Raw genomic sequence first — 15371 nt, 5'->3', positions numbered from 1 at the left:
TTCCTTCCATTAATTTTCCCTTGATACTCATTATGTTTACTGGCCTGTAGCTGCTTGGCTGTGCCCTGCCACCCTTTTTATATAATGGGATGATATTTGCCATTTTCCAGTCCTTCTGAATCTCTCCAGTGCGCAGCGACTTCCTAAAAATAAGTGTCAAGGGTTTATATCAGATCTTTTCTCTCCAAGTCCTTCTGTAATGATATAACGGATTCCAAATTATCTGCTGATCCGCCTATCTTGGTATCATCTGCAAACTTAACCAGCTTGTTACTTATATTCCTATCTAAATCATTGTAGAGAAAAGCCAAGCAAAATGACCCCTTTTTATTGGCTAACTAAAAAGATTACAATATGCAAGCTTTCGAGGCAACTCAGGCCCCTTCTTCAGGCGAGATGGAGTTCCCTGTGTTTATATCCACACACTAGGACAAGAAACAACACTGGTAAATCTTAAATGTAAAAAATTAATAGATTCATTTCTGGCTAAGATTAATTTAACAAGAGAGAGGAGAACAATGTCTGGTCAAGATCTTTGGATAAGATAACTGTCCAACAAAGTCCTTTGAAGTTTGTGATGAGTTTTTCAAAACAATGTGGGTCTGTAGTCAGGTTGTCTGTGTCAGTCTGAGAGATGCAGACAATCCTCCTATCTGGCCATAAGACCCATGTCTCTATTAAAACCATGTTGAAATGTTATAAATTTTAACATGAGTTTAACTTCCCATTCTTTTCTCTCTCGGTGTGTTTTGAAGTTGCCCATAAGCCCTGTGACTTTAAAGTCCCTCTCACAGTATCCATGGCAGTTGAAGTGGGCCGCTACAGGAACATCTGTGTTGCCACGTTTAATGTGTCACCAGTGTAAATTCATTCTCTGGCGGAGTGTTTGTCCAGTTTCTCCCACACAGAGTGCAGCATCAGGACATTTCATGCAGAGAATTAGGTAGACCACATTAGGTGGTGTAATGTTCTAGTTGCTGCGGTGGGTTGGCACCCTGCCTGGGATTGGTTCGTGCCTTGTGCCCTGTGTTGGCTGGGATTGGCTCCAGCAGACCCCCGTGACCCTATTTGGATTCAGCGGGTTAGACAATGGATGGATGGATGTTCTAGTTGGCAGTGTGGTATAACTATACAGTCTGTATTATAGATGTGGGCACACATTTTACATCTTTTCTGTAGGCAGGGAGATGTGCCATTTTCTGTTGGTTCACTTAGGGAGCTTCAGACAATTAGCTGCTGAAGGTTTGGTGGTGGTCTGTATGCCAGGACAGGAGGTTCAGGAAATCCATTTTTCAGTGTTTGGTCTTTGTTTAGCATTGGCTGAAATTCTTTTATAATTTTTCGAAGTGCTTCAAGATGTGGGTGGTAGGTGACAACAAGGAGGATGAGGTTCTTGTTGTCTTTGCTTTTATATTCCAGGAGGTTGTCTCTAGGTATGGCAGTAGCTCTTCTTATTTGAGTGTCTATCGTTTTGGGGTTATATCCTTGTCTAATGAAATCTTGTCTGAGCTTCTGCAGTTGTTTATCCCGGTCTGTTGGGTCTGAGCAGATACGATTGTACCGTATTGCTTGGCTGAAAATAATGGAGCGCCTTATATGCTTGGGGTGGAAGCTATCACTTCTCAGGTAGGTCCGTCTGTCTGTTAGTTTGTGAAAAACAGAAGTTACAAGGGTGTTGTCTTTCAGTTGAACACTGGTGTCAAGGAGGCTGACTTCTGTTTTTGAGTAATTCAGCTTCAGCTTTATGTTGGGGTGAAAAGAATTCTATTCATTATGAAAATGGAGGAGGTCCTTCTCACTGGCAGTCCAGATTATGAAGATGTCATCTATGGAACGGAGATACCACATTGGTTTTAAGATGCACATTGACATGAAGTCTTCCTCCAATAGGTTTGCATAGTGAGGTGCAAACCGACAGCCCATTGCAGCCCCCATTTGTTTCAAGTAGCAATCTTGTCCAAAAGAGAATAGATTATGTGTCAGAGTGAATTTGATCATTTCTGTTACTGAGTTTGTGGGTAAATCATGTTGTCCGAGGTACGTTTCACATGCCAGTATGCCATCATCATGGGGGATGTTTCTGTACAGGGCCTCAACATCCATTGTGGCCAGTAAGGTTCCCTCAGGTAAGGGGCCTACAGCAGAAGTCAGTGTTGTCCTGGATGTCGATTGGTTGTACTACGGGCGAGGGGTTTAAGGATGTGCTCCACCTAACCTGAAACCTTTTCTGTCAGGGAGCCAATTCCCGAGATGATAGGCCATCCTGGGTTCCCTTCTTTGTGGATTTTAGGAAGTATGTAGAAGTAACCCATTTTGGGGTTCTCGGGAATGAAACTGTTTACATGATCCCTGACGTCAAGAGGAAAGTTACTTACTATCTTTTTTAGTTCCTTTTTGTAGAGATCTGTCGGGTCTTCTTGTAGTTTGTAATAATAATGCATAGTCTTGGACAATTGTCTTTATGCCTCCTGTATATAATCTGATGTGTCCATGATGACTAAAGCACCCCCTTTGTCTGCTGGTTTGAGAATGATTTCTGGATTATCTCTTAGTGAAAGTATGGCTCTCCACTCTTCCCCAGTGATGTTTTCTATCCGATGTTTCTGCCTGTTTCAGATCCCTGTTTTCACTTTCTGTCGGAAGCAGTCTATAGAATTATCCAGGGTGGAGTTTCTGCCAGCTTCTGGTGCCCATGTGGATTTATTGGTGGGGTTGTTGTAACTGCTTGTTGTTGATTCCTGCGTGTTACTGTTCTCTTTGTTGTGGAAAAATTCTATTAGTCTGAGTTTTCTGAAGAATTCTTCTATATCACTGCAGACTCTGATGTTGTCAATGGGCTTTGCGGGACAATATGAGTCCCTTTGTGAGAACTGAAATCTCTGCTTCATTTGGTGTGTATGAGGAGAGATTAACAATGCAAGTCTGTTGCTCCTTGTTTTTTGCTATTAAGTGTCCAGCTTTCTCTCGTAATCTATGCAGCTTTTTCTGGAGTCTTTTATGAAGTCACTGCGCACTGGAGAGATTCTGAGGGACTGGTAAATGGCAAATATCATCCCGTTATATAAAAAGGGTGACAGGGCAGATCAGAGCAACTATAGGCCAGTAAGCTTAACAAGCATCACAGCAAAATTAATGGAAGGAATTATTAAGGATAAGATTGAGCAACACATGGCAAGGACAGGAGTTATTAGGAACAGTCAGCATGGGCTCAGAAGAGGGAGGTCGTGTTTTACTAACATGTTGGAATTCTATGAGGAGGCAACAAAAGGATACGATCAAAGTGGAGCAGATGAGATTATTTATCTGGACTTTCAGAAAGCATTTGATAAGGTGCCACATGAGAGGGTGGGCATCAAATTAAAAGAAGTGGGAGTTCAGGGTGATGTTTTTAGGTGGGTGCAGAATTGGCTTAGACAAAGGAGGCAGAGGGTGATGGTCACCACTCGTAACATCGGCCAATTCTGATTGAGTTCCTCACACCATCACAACACTGCTTCCTGTGTCTGAGCCAATTCTGCACCCATCTACAAACATCACCCTGAACTGCCGCTTCTTTTAGTTTGATGCCCACCCTCTCATGTGGCACCTCATCAAATGAATTCTGAGAGTCCAGATCAATAATATCATAAGCTCCACTTTGATCGTATCCTTTTGTTGTTTTCTCATAGAATTCCAGCATGTTAGCGAAACACCCTGGGTTCGCTTCCCGGGTCCTCTCTGTGTGGAGTTTGCATGTTCTCCCCATGTCTGCATGGGTGTCCTCCCACAGCCCAAAGACATGCAGGTTAGGTGCATTGATGATCCTAAATTGTCCCTAGGGTGTGCTTGGTGTGTGCCCTGCGGTGGGCTGGCACCCTGCCCAGGGTTTGTTTCCTGCCTTGCACCCTGTGTTGGCTGGGATTGGCTCCAGCAGACTGCCGCGACCCTGTAGTTAGGATAAAGCGGGTTGGATAATGGATGGATGGACTTTGTAGAAGTAATTCTACTTTTACCTCTTCTTGGGTAAGTCTCTATAAGCCTGGCACACCTGGATTTGGGTAGTTGATCTCACTCTTCCTGGCAGATCCACTCAAGCTCTGTTAGAGTGGATTGGAAATGTCTGTGAACTGTCATCATTGGGGGTCTCCACACATGTTCTATGAGGTTTGGCTGGGCCACTCAAGGCCACTCAGAGACTTGTCTTGAAGCCGCTCTTGGCTGTCTACCATATAGACCATTAAAGTGCCCCCCCAGTCTGAAGGAGCATGCACTCTGGGGCAGGTTTTCTTCAAGGACTTGAATTTATTTGGCTGCATTCATCCTGCCCTCAATTCTGACCTGTCTCTGTTTTCCCAGCACCACCATAACAAGATGCTGACACCACCAAGCTTCAACAGTTAGAGAGAGAGAGGTTAGGAGCGGGCTTGATACAGGACATTGACGTGCCCACCACATGGCAAATCAAGTCAGCATCCCAGAGTGCAGCCATGCAACGGGTTACACCTCAGCACCACACTGGCTCAGATGGAATAGTTACATGATGGGTAAGTCTCTACAAGCTTGGCACGCTTGGATTTAAACAGCTGGTCCCAGTCTTCCTGGCAAGTAAAAATGTGGTAATTGACTCTTTGATTAAACGATTCAAACTTTCTTAAATGTTTCCACGGTAAAATGAAAGATTACGTCCCCGAGTGGATGTGATTGTTAGGGCCGGTGGGTTTTGTCTAACTTGTTACTTCTTCTGAGGAGACAACACAAGTAATGATTCCATTGTACTTTATAAAGAATGAGAAACTTGAACTTAACGCAGTTTAGGGGTGCAGCTTATTAAGGTAGCATTGCAGGAAGCAGCCCTGGATGTGGTGCCAGTCCACTGCAGAGCCCACCCACACGCATCCCTCTGCTGCCATCTGATCGGACACTCTGGGACAAGGGAGGCTTGAGAGATGCAGAACTGACTGTGCCTGTCTTATCTCAGTAATCTGAAAGGTGTTTGTTTTAATGTCGATGGGAAAAGTAAACCTGCGCTTGTTGCTCAAGACGTTCGATACGCGTGTCCGGCTGCTGCGCGTATAAATAAAGCAGACATCGACTGTGACTGGCACACCGACGACCATGAAGTCTGCAGCGCGCGTCCTACTGCTGGCTGTCGCCTTTTTGTGCCTCGCAGGTGAGTTCATGAATTGTAATACAGAAGGCGCCCGCTCATTTAAGAGTGGCACAAATCTATAGAGTGACCTATTTATATACTGTACATATAAAACGGCTTTTTAAACTATTGCCTCTAACAAGTGTAACTTTCTTAAAATGCTTGTAAATATTTAATATCTCTCTCTCTCTCTCCATATCTCTGTAATAATAATAATAAAAATAATAATAATTAGTCATTTTCTAACACACTTAGTACTGAACAGGTTTCCGGGGATCTGCTGGAGACTGTGCCAGTAAGCATAGAGCGCAAGGCAGGAACAAACCTCTGAACAGGGCACCAGTGCATCTCAGGGCGAACTCACACACACCAAACACACCAAACACACACTAAGGCCAATTTAGCATCGCCTATTCACCTAACCTGCAAGTCTTTGGACTGTGCGAGGATATCGCGCACCCGGAAGAAAACCCACGCTGACGTGAGTATCCTTACTGTGAGGCAACTGTGCTACCACTGTGCCACCGTGCCACCTATTATTATTATTATCCATCCATCCATTATCCAACCCGCTACATCCTAACTACAGGGTCACAGGGGTCTGCAGGAGCCAATCCCAACCAGCACAGGGCACAAGGCTGGAAGAAATCCCTAGGCAGGGCGCCAGACCACCGCAGGGCACACACACCAAGCACACCAAGCACACACTAGGGACAATTTAGGATCATCAATGCACCTAACCTGCATGTCTTTGGACTGTGGGAGGAAACCCACGCAGGGAGGACCCGGGAAGCAAACCCGGGTCTCCTTACTGTGAGGCAGCAGCGCTACCCACTGTGCCACCATGCCGCCCATTATTATTATTATTATTACAAACATCAAAATGGAGCAGTGTTGTTTTCTAATTTGACAGTGAATAATACCAGTCCCTGCGGTGGGTTGGCACCCTGCCCAGGATTGTTTCCTGCCTTGTGCCCTGTGTTGGCTGGGATTGGCTCCAGCAGACCCCCGTGACACTGTGTTTGGATTCAGTGGGTTGGAAAATGGATGGATGGATGGATAATACCAGTCCTGGGGCAGCACGGTGGTGCAGTGGGTAGCACTGCTGCCTTGCAGTAAGGAGACCTGGGTTCGTTTCCCATGTTCTCCCTGTGTAGAGTTTGCATGTTCTCCCCGAGTCTGTTTGGGTTTCCTCCCACAGTCCAGAGACATGCAGGTTATGTACATTGGCGATTCTAAATTGTCCCTAGTGTGTGTGTGTGTGTGTCTGTGTGTGCGCGCCCTGCGGTGGGATGGCACCCTGCCCAGGGTTTGTTTCCTGCCTTGTGCCCTGTGTTGGCTGGAATTGGCTCCAGCAGACCCCCGTGACCCTGTAGTTAGGATATAGCGGTTCGGACGCTGAATGACGCGTGCCCCTGGGGGTTCTTGGAGGAGAGTGAAGTAGGGGTTTTGCCTCCTAGTATATATATATATATATATGTATATGTATATGCTGTATATGTTTATAAAGTTGGGGTGCCAACCATGTGACCCATTATACTGCCATAGTCCAAAAAATAAAACAAAATTGAGCGCATGGTGGTCACTATCCATCCATTATGCAACCCGCTATATCCTAACACAGGGTCACGGGGGTCTGCAGGAGCCAATCCCAGCCAACACAGGGAGCAAGGTAGGAACAAATCCCGGGTAGTTAGGATATAGCGGGATGGATAATGGATGGAAGCTGATTGATGGTGGGACTTATGTGATAAGCTACCCACTTGTAGGACACCAGACCCCACAAAAGCAAACTTTAGTTCTCCACCAGGGTCCTCCCTGCATGGAGTTTGCATGTTCCCCCCGTGTCTGCGTGGGTTTCCTCCCACAGTCCAAAGACATGCAGGTTAGGTGCATACTAAATTGTCACTGGTGTGTGCTTGGTGTGTGTGTGTGTGTGTGTGTGTGTGTGTGCCCTGCGGTGGGCTGGCACCCTGCCTAGGGTTTGTTTCCTGCCTCGTGCCCTGTGTTGGCTGGGATTGGCTCCAGCAGACCCCCATGACCCTGTAGTTAGGATATAGTGGGCTGGATAATGGATGGATGGATAATACCAGTCCTTGCTTTCCAATTGATTTCATGGCTATAAAATAAAATCAATTAGCTCAATCTCCTTGTCATAATATTCCCGCTATAGTTATTTGACCTTAAGCCCTATTTATGATTTTTTTTTTTTTTGACCTTTAAGCCTATCCATTTTTGGGGGTGAGAGTCATCATAAACCAAACCCCTTATCACACCGCCTTACCGATTGCCACGCCCAGGAGGTGGGCCTTCGTCTCCTTTCACAGCCGATGGGGTCAGGGGTGTATGTGTGTCCCTCTGCCCTCCCATGGTGGTCCTTTTAGTTGATTGTGGATGAGAACCAGCCTGGTTTCCAGAATGTCTGAGCTCCGGAGCCATCGATTCAGTCTGTCGCCGGCTGGTTGATGCGCAGAACATTTCAAGTCGGTGGCTGACCTGGCCACGGGTTCACTTTCTGTTTTCTCACTTGGCATGAAGTCTGCCTGCTCTTTTAATCTGAGGGGGGGTGACTGCAAGATCACTAAATTGCCCGATTTGTTTCACTCATGAGACTTGCTTGGCTGTGTGTACATTTTGATATTTTAACGAGGCTCCTATCATTTTTTACATTTTCTTAATATTATTTGTTTTTAAAATAAAGTCACGAGTGGCATAAGTTTCAAAATTCACAATTTTAAGTTTTCATAATTTAGGGGTGTGGCTTAAATGTGGGCGGAGTAGTGGCTGTGAGGCTAAGGATCTGTCCTGTGCAGAAGGTTGCCGGTTCGAATCCCCATCACTGCCAAATAGAGATCCTACTCTGCTGGGCCCTTGAGCAAGAGCCTTAACCTGTAATCGCTTCAGGAGCCCTGCACAGTACAATGGCTGACCCTGCGCTCTGACCCCAAGGGGTATGCGAAAACTAACAAATTCCTAATACAAGAAATTGTATAAGTCAAAATAAAGAACAAAAAAAAAATGTCACGTTGTCATATTTCATAATTTGGGTGTGGGGTTTAAAGCTGTCAATCAATCATTTTCGACAGTCTGCTGTACTGGGGTGTGGGGTGAAGACTGTAATTCAGGACAGGCCACTATTGTCTCTGCCTTGTCCTGACTATTATGTGTGGCCCTCCTCCCCCACTCGACAGGCAGGGCCATCTTAACCATGGGCACGGTGGGCAGTTGCCCGGGACCCCATGCTAATCTCTGTATGTTGTGACTTGCTGAGTGGTTGTGTAGGTGGGGGGGGGGGGGGGTTCCAGTGTTCTGCTTTGCCCAGGGGGCCTATAAAGCTATTAAGATGGCCATGTCAGCAGGGACTCCTTTATTACTGACTTCTCCAGGGATTCCCCCGTCCTCTCTTACAGTCGTGTCCCTCGCAGGTCTGATACAGCAGACACTTTGTACGGGTCCCATGGCTGCTGAAGTCCATCTGCTCTGATGCTGGGCCACCAGCAGGTTCTGGATGTGGACCCCGGCCCTGGCAGAGGACACTGTGCTGTACGGGTGAGGTGGGTTGACAAGTAGGAGTTGACAAGAGGGATGAAGTCATTAGAAGTGCTTGCCACCTATGAAGATCTGAGCTGTGTGATAGAAGCAGCCTCTGAGAAAGACGATGACGATGGTCCTCTTTAGGGTCACTCGCCATCAGTGGGCCATAAAGTGTCTGATTCCGTTCCTCCGTCCCTCACACTCAGGGTTTACACACAAGCACAGTCATCTGTATTTCTGATGATTTTATTACTCATTTTCTACCGTGTCTCAAACAGCTAACTAACGCAACATGTCTTCTGTTCCCTTAGCGACCTCCAAAGGGGCTCCAAAGCCACAACAGGTAAGCCTCAACTGTGAGTGTCGCTCTGCTTAGGGTCCCTGTGGGTTCTCAGGGCTCACTCTGCTCATTTCTTCCCCCAGCCTAACTGCGCCAGGTACTCTCTGCCCGCTTGTCCATTGGACTACAGACCGGTCTGTGGGACCGACGGCATCACCTACGGAAACGAATGCATGCTGTGCGGCCAAAACCAGTAAGTGACAGCTGAGTGGGCAGGGTGGTCTGTCATCACCTGGCAGTGCCAGTGAAAGGACATCATGGGCTCCACTCGCAATGGTTGGTTCATTTATCTGGGAGTAAGCATAATGCCAAAGGGGTTTAAATGGCAGGTTTAAGCACAGATCACCAGCCAATTACAACAACTTGCCAGGTAAGAGCCATGGGGATCTCACAGGGTGCCCTCTACTGCCATTTAGCAGCCGGCAGGTGTCCCATTCCTGACAGTCCTCTCTCTGCCTGTCTGCAAAGAACACCAAGTTGCCCCCCTACTGACGGTGACCCAGTATTTGCCTGTGATTTGGAATTTAATGAATTATCCTCCTGGGCATCTTATACCTCCGCTCCTACCCAGTAATGCAGCTAATTGTGTGCCCTCCTGGTTTCAAACAGGTCCATCTTCAGAGCACGGTTTAGTGATGCCAGGATCGGGCAGATGGGTGTTTAGATTCTTGGCAGCGGTTTGGCATAAGGCATGCATAGCAAATATGGGCAGTCTAAAGTGAGGTGGGCTGCATGTGGAGGTGCCAAGCGGGTCAGTCCTGCCTTGGGCATTTGGGTACCAGAAGAGGCTCTGAATCAGCGTGCCATGTACAGGCGAAAAAGAGAATGGAAATGGATGGAGGAATGGATGGACTTGGCCAGTTTATCATTTGACAGATGTGCCATTAACTGCCAGTGTAATCAGCATGGCAATAAGTAATCCATTTCTTTTGGTTTTTGATTTATTTCCAGACGTGAACCTGTCTTGATTGCCAAATATGAGGCCTGCTGATTGCAGAAGATGGAAGAAATGAAGCGACATCCCATAGTTTTATGGATGATTTGATTTTCTGTTATTTTCAATTCACAAATATGAAATAAAAGCAAATTTAATCTTTAATTGTGTAAATGAGCAGGTCACTGAGGCTGAGAGAAACGCTGTGAGCCTTCATTACTCCAGCGCCATAATCTTCAGCTTGAAATGCGGCTTCCTATTTTTAAGGTGGGCAGAAATTGCTGGGGGTTTATTCACAGATTAGAACTCCAGTTTAATTTTTTCTGTTTGTTCACCCAGTCCATGCTAAATGGAGCTCCATAGTGGATCAAGAAAGTATCGAGACCCTTTTATTTTAAACACACTGTGTCTCAAATGGATGCATTTGACATTTTTTGCCCACCAGTTTGCACTCCACAACCCATAATGATAAACTGACAACTTGATTTTTCAGCTTGCAAATTTATTAAAAATCAAAACAGTGAAATCTCTCATTCCGAGAAATATTCATCTATTGAGACCCCTCCTTCAGCACTCTGTAGAAGCCCCTTTGAGACCACTTACACCTTTTGAGTCTTCTCAGGTAAGTCTCTACAAGCTTTGCACACCTGGATTTGAACAGCTTACCCCATTATATCCTCTCAGGCTCCATTATGTTGAATGGAAGGCACCTGTAAGCTGCCATCTTCATGTTGTAAGTCTGGGCTTTGGCTGGGCCACTCAAGGGCACACACTGCCTTGTCCTGAAGCCCCTCCAGCATTGTCAATCATCATCCCAGTTTGAGGTCACAGGTTGTCTTTGAGGGTCACTTTGCATTAGATTGGATGGGAAGCACCTGTGATCTGCCATCTTCAGGTCTCTCCACACACGTTCTGTGCGGCTTAATTCTGGGCTTTGGCAGGGACACCCGAGGACACTCAGAGTTTGCCTTCCAACGGGGTTGGCAGTTTGAGGGAGAGGCCCTGATGGCCGCACATTGTGGTAAGGGTAAGGTATCACTGATTGGTAAGTGGCAAGGTGCATTAGCCTCCAGGAACTTCATTAATAAAACTCTGTGTGGATTCAAGTCTTAAAATATGAAGAGAAAAAAGGTACACAAAAAAAAACATATTTATAAAACTGGATGTACGCACATAATTTACTGCTTATAAATAACAAACACCTTGTAAAAATGCAAAACAGAACGCACTTTGGACACCGCCCTGAAACATCCATATACAGTATGGGGCATGCTAATCAACCTCATACATATGCAATCAGGTGACTGCAGAACTCCAATGACTGGTAGAGCAGCCACCCACCTGATGTGTCAAAACTCCGCCCCCTGCTTTGAAGACTACCTGCCTGCGCTCCACAACTGAGAGCACAAGATCATGTGTGGCATTACATGTTATTGTGTGGACCCCGCTGCATTCTGGGGGTCCGGCAAACACAGCCAGTTCTAGGATCTTTGCTGCCCTGGGTGAAGTTGTAAATGGCGCCTCCACCACTTTGCTTTGGCAGGAATCATCACTGCCAGACATGTACATTGAGACCTGGGGCCTCACGTATAAACGTTGCGTATGCACAAAAATGTTGCATAGGCCCATTTCCACGTTCAAATCGTGATGTATAAAACCTAAACTTGGTGTAAAGCTACACACATTTCCACGGTAGCTCATACCCTGTTGTACACAAGTTCTCTGCTCGGTTTTGCAGACTGGCGGCACCCAGCGACAAAGCAGTGCTACTGTTCCTGTGTGGTTATCCTTTCTTTAATAGATCCACATCCCTGACGCGGCTTTATAAATATACTGAAATTAACCGCATATTGTTTATTAGTTTAATGCATCTGATTGTAATTAACCAGTAACAATATAATGGTGCACAGAATGGTCAAACTATTCTAAATACCATAGCTGCTTTTAGCGTTGTTACTCTCACTACACTTTCTTCTTTTTCTTCTTTCAGCTGCTCCCATCAAGAGTTGCCACAGCAGATCATCTTTTTCCATATTACTCTCACAGCACCACTCGGAGTATTTATATCACTGTATCTGAGTGGGGAATCACAGCTCAGCAGCTGATCGGAAAGAGAATTATCGGGATACAGCATCAAGCACACGCTGCCTCAGCCATGCACACAGTCTATTTGAACTTCTCCCATACGACAAACGCTTCAGAGCCTTTCCTGTACGGACCTCGCGGTTCACAAACAGTTTCATCCCAAGAACAATAAACGCACTCAGTCAGTCCATTAAGTGCTCCTTGTAGAACTGTTAGTATTTATAAGTCCAATCACCTCACTATAAACTTGAGATACGGTTATAATATTACACAACCTGAGACACTTTATAAAGCACGTATTTACATATGATGACAATATCATTTTTAAGATGAAATGCTGCAAAATATGTTGATTATATTATACAGATAAAGCTTTAACTACACAGTGCCACAGCGCTAGCGACGATCTGCCGCTCCGTTCACTGATTGTTCCTGCCTCGCGCTGTATTCTTGCTGAGCTGGCACAACACCGGAAGGATAGATGGACAGAATAATTAAACACGTACTACGAAGATATTTCAATGTTCCTTAAAAGTTTTGAAGAATTGGAGTTCTAAGATGGCTTAACGTCTGTCACAGAGCTGATTGTGTGGCGATTGGGTATTTGGAGAAAGAAAAGGAAGGACAGGAATTGCAGGTTAGTACGTTTGAGAGAGACAGACAATCACTGCGCCACCGTGTTCCCCTGTTTAATAACGTGCTTTAACTCCTATCATCATGAAAATGATATCAAGTATACATCTCAGTCTTTTAATTATTCAGAGAGCTGGAATATCTCGAATGTCATGGATTCTGTGTGCTGTCGGAGGAAGAGAGCCCGTTTAAGAAGCAAGTAGTGATTCACACACACAGAGCACATAGAAGATCAAATACAAAACAGAGCATTTAACGTGCGACTTTAGTTACGATGGGATTTGAGAAACTAGTAAATTAAACAATTTTAAGATAAAGTTTACGATGTTCTACTTTAATGACAAAATAAACTACGTGATTAAAGTGGACATTTTGAGATTGAAGTTGACATTTCGTGCTTTCCCCCACTGTGTGCCTTTTTTTTTCTGTGTACCCTAATAAGCTTTCATATGACACTCAGATGATGGGCTATGACTCGCCTTTTCACGGTAACTTTGATATCTGGCAACTTCTTTTTTATTTGGGCACTGTGCGACTTTGTGAACGTGAGCTTTCGAGTTTCTGCGACACGCTATGTCACTCGATCGACTTCCTTTTCTTGTTTATTCCACTATTTAAACCAACCAATTGTACGTTTTTCTTTACCTCCATCCTTCTCCTGGTATGAGGGTCGAGGGCGCGGCGGACCTGTGGCCTCAGGTGGTGAAGCAGCAGCCACTCCATGGTCTTCATCACATGTGACGTCAGAGCGACAGGCCGGAAGTCATTCAGCTCACCAGGACGTGACACCTTTGGAACTGGGGTGACACAAGATGTTTTCCAAAGCCTCGGGACTCTCCCCTGTTCCAGGCTCAGGTTGAAGATGCGCTGTAGAGGACTTCCCAGCTCCATTGCACTGGTCTTCAGCAGTCGTGGCGATACACCACCTGGACCCGCGGCTTTGCTGGCACGAAGTCTCCTCAGCTCTCTGCTCACCTGGGCTGCTGTAATTGTGCGTGGGGATGTCTCTGCTATGCTGGTATCAGCAGAAGGATGGTTGGAGGATGCAGTACTCTGAGGTGAGAGTGGGTTAGGATGGTCGATAATAATGCACCCTGACCACTAGATGGCGCTTGCATTGAAACAGTAGAGAGCTGGGCGGGGCCTCCTCGCTGTCCTGTTTTACTAATACGGGAGAGAAGCCGCGGGGGGTGGCTAGTAAATAAATAAATACATACATACATACATACATACATACATACATACATAAATCGCACCGACACTTGGGGAGCACATGCAAAACCAACGCAGGTAGCGATTGGATTAAGTCATCGAAGTTGCATGCGTTCATTCTAAAATCGCTTTTTAATCAACATGTATACCCTTTCGTCTCAAACTTGACTAGAGTTGAAATGACGCCAAATGCGAAAACTCGACGCTCACCTGAGAGGCAAAAGAAGACTACAGCCAACAAACAGTATAGGAGGCACGTGTCAGACATCTCTACTTGTCGTGTGTGTGTGTCACAGTCGTCACCCGTGACCCCGGCCTCCTCAGTTTATAGCACTGTATACTCCCACTAGCTGGACTCGACAAAAGGCGTTATTGGAAATAGTCTGCCATTTTGATCCCATTAAATTGCGCTCATTAAGAGAGACACAGTTTTAAAAAGCCATGATGCGAAAATTCTCTATCGCAGTGTTTCCTAAAACGGGGTATTAACCCCAACGGTTCCCGCTGACTGGTCATTCGATCACATGTAGTTCTGTCACGATGGAATCTCTCGTCGACCTGCAATACACGCAGTGCGGCCGCTATAGCGCAATGCAATCCGTCAGCTTTTTACATTTACTTGTTTGGCTGACGCATTTATCCAAGATAACAACAGCAACATTTATTTCTATAGCACGCTTTTAGTCAAACGATGTAATTCAAAGTGCTTTACAGGATGAAGAAAGAGAAAAAAGACAAAATATAACAATAAAATTATAGGCAATAACATAGAATAAAAGTATAAGGTCCGATGGTTTTCTGGAGCACAGGCAGGTCAAGTGACTTGCTCAGGGTCACACAGTGTCAGCACCGGTGATTAAACCCAAAACCTAACGGTCTGAAATTCAAAGAGTTAAGAGAATACGCCACGCTGCTGTTATTTTAACACGCGATCTCTGAACTTGAATTCAAATGCAAGGCGCTTTTGAACCGCATTTTAAACTGACGCGAAAACTGCGTGCCTTAGTGAAAAGCAATCTACCATTTGTTTGATATGTATACAATATATGACCGTGACAAAATAATAATAATAATAATAATAATAATCCATCCATCCATTATCCAACCCGCTATATCCTAACTACAGGGTCACAGGGGTCTGCTGGAGCCAATCCCAGCCAACACAGGGCGCAAGGCAGGAAACAAACCCCGGGAAGGGCGCCAGCCCACCGCAGATAATAATAATAATGATTATTAGTATTATTATTATTGTTGTTGTTGTTGTTATTGTTGTTAATTAATGATTGATTGATTGATTGATTGATTGAGCTCACTTGCATATGCATTGCATTTCAGCGCATTTAACATTGTTGCAACTGATAATCTTCCATAGTGGGAGCACCTGCACTTCAAGCGTCACAGCAAAGAGTATGAATGCTCGTGTCGGAATATCTTCTGTATTTGTCTTGTTTTTTTTTGTTTTTTTCTTCTTCTTCTTTTTTAATACATTTACAATAATTTGCAAA

At 45.3% G+C, this 15371-nt stretch overlaps 1 protein-coding gene across 1 annotated transcript; it reads left to right on the top strand.

Moving 5' to 3' along the window:
• The first annotated feature begins 5094 nt into the window (after window positions 1-5094).
• On the top strand, window positions 5095-10101 carry LOC120543108 (serine protease inhibitor Kazal-type 1-like). The gene is made up of 4 exons (XM_039775968.1): window positions 5095-5149; window positions 8974-9005; window positions 9086-9195; window positions 9954-10101. The coding sequence occupies exons 1-4, from the start codon at window positions 5095-5097 to the stop codon at window positions 9991-9993; spliced, it is 237 nt and encodes a 78-aa protein (XP_039631902.1). The 3' UTR covers window positions 9994-10101.
• The last annotated feature ends 5270 nt before the right edge of the window (window positions 10102-15371 follow it).

This window comes from Polypterus senegalus, chromosome 13 (genome assembly GCF_016835505.1).
Source record: "Polypterus senegalus isolate Bchr_013 chromosome 13, ASM1683550v1, whole genome shotgun sequence".
In the NCBI taxonomy this organism is placed as follows: domain Eukaryota; kingdom Metazoa; phylum Chordata; class Cladistia; order Polypteriformes; family Polypteridae; genus Polypterus; species Polypterus senegalus.
This window is presented reverse-complemented; position numbering and strand designations above follow the sequence as displayed.

Bases quoted from the DNA above. Each gene is read 5' to 3' on its own strand.
- LOC120543108 (XM_039775968.1), top strand. From the start codon at position 5,095: ATGAAGTCTGCAGCGCGCGTCCTACTGCTGGCTGTCGCCTTTTTGTGC. The intron at 5,150-8,973 runs GTGAGTTCATGA...CTGTTCCCTTAG, and splicing joins CGCCTTTTTGTGCCTCGCAG to CGACCTCCAAAGGGGCTCCA. The intron at 9,006-9,085 runs GTAAGCCTCAAC...TTCTTCCCCCAG, and splicing joins GGGCTCCAAAGCCACAACAG to CCTAACTGCGCCAGGTACTC.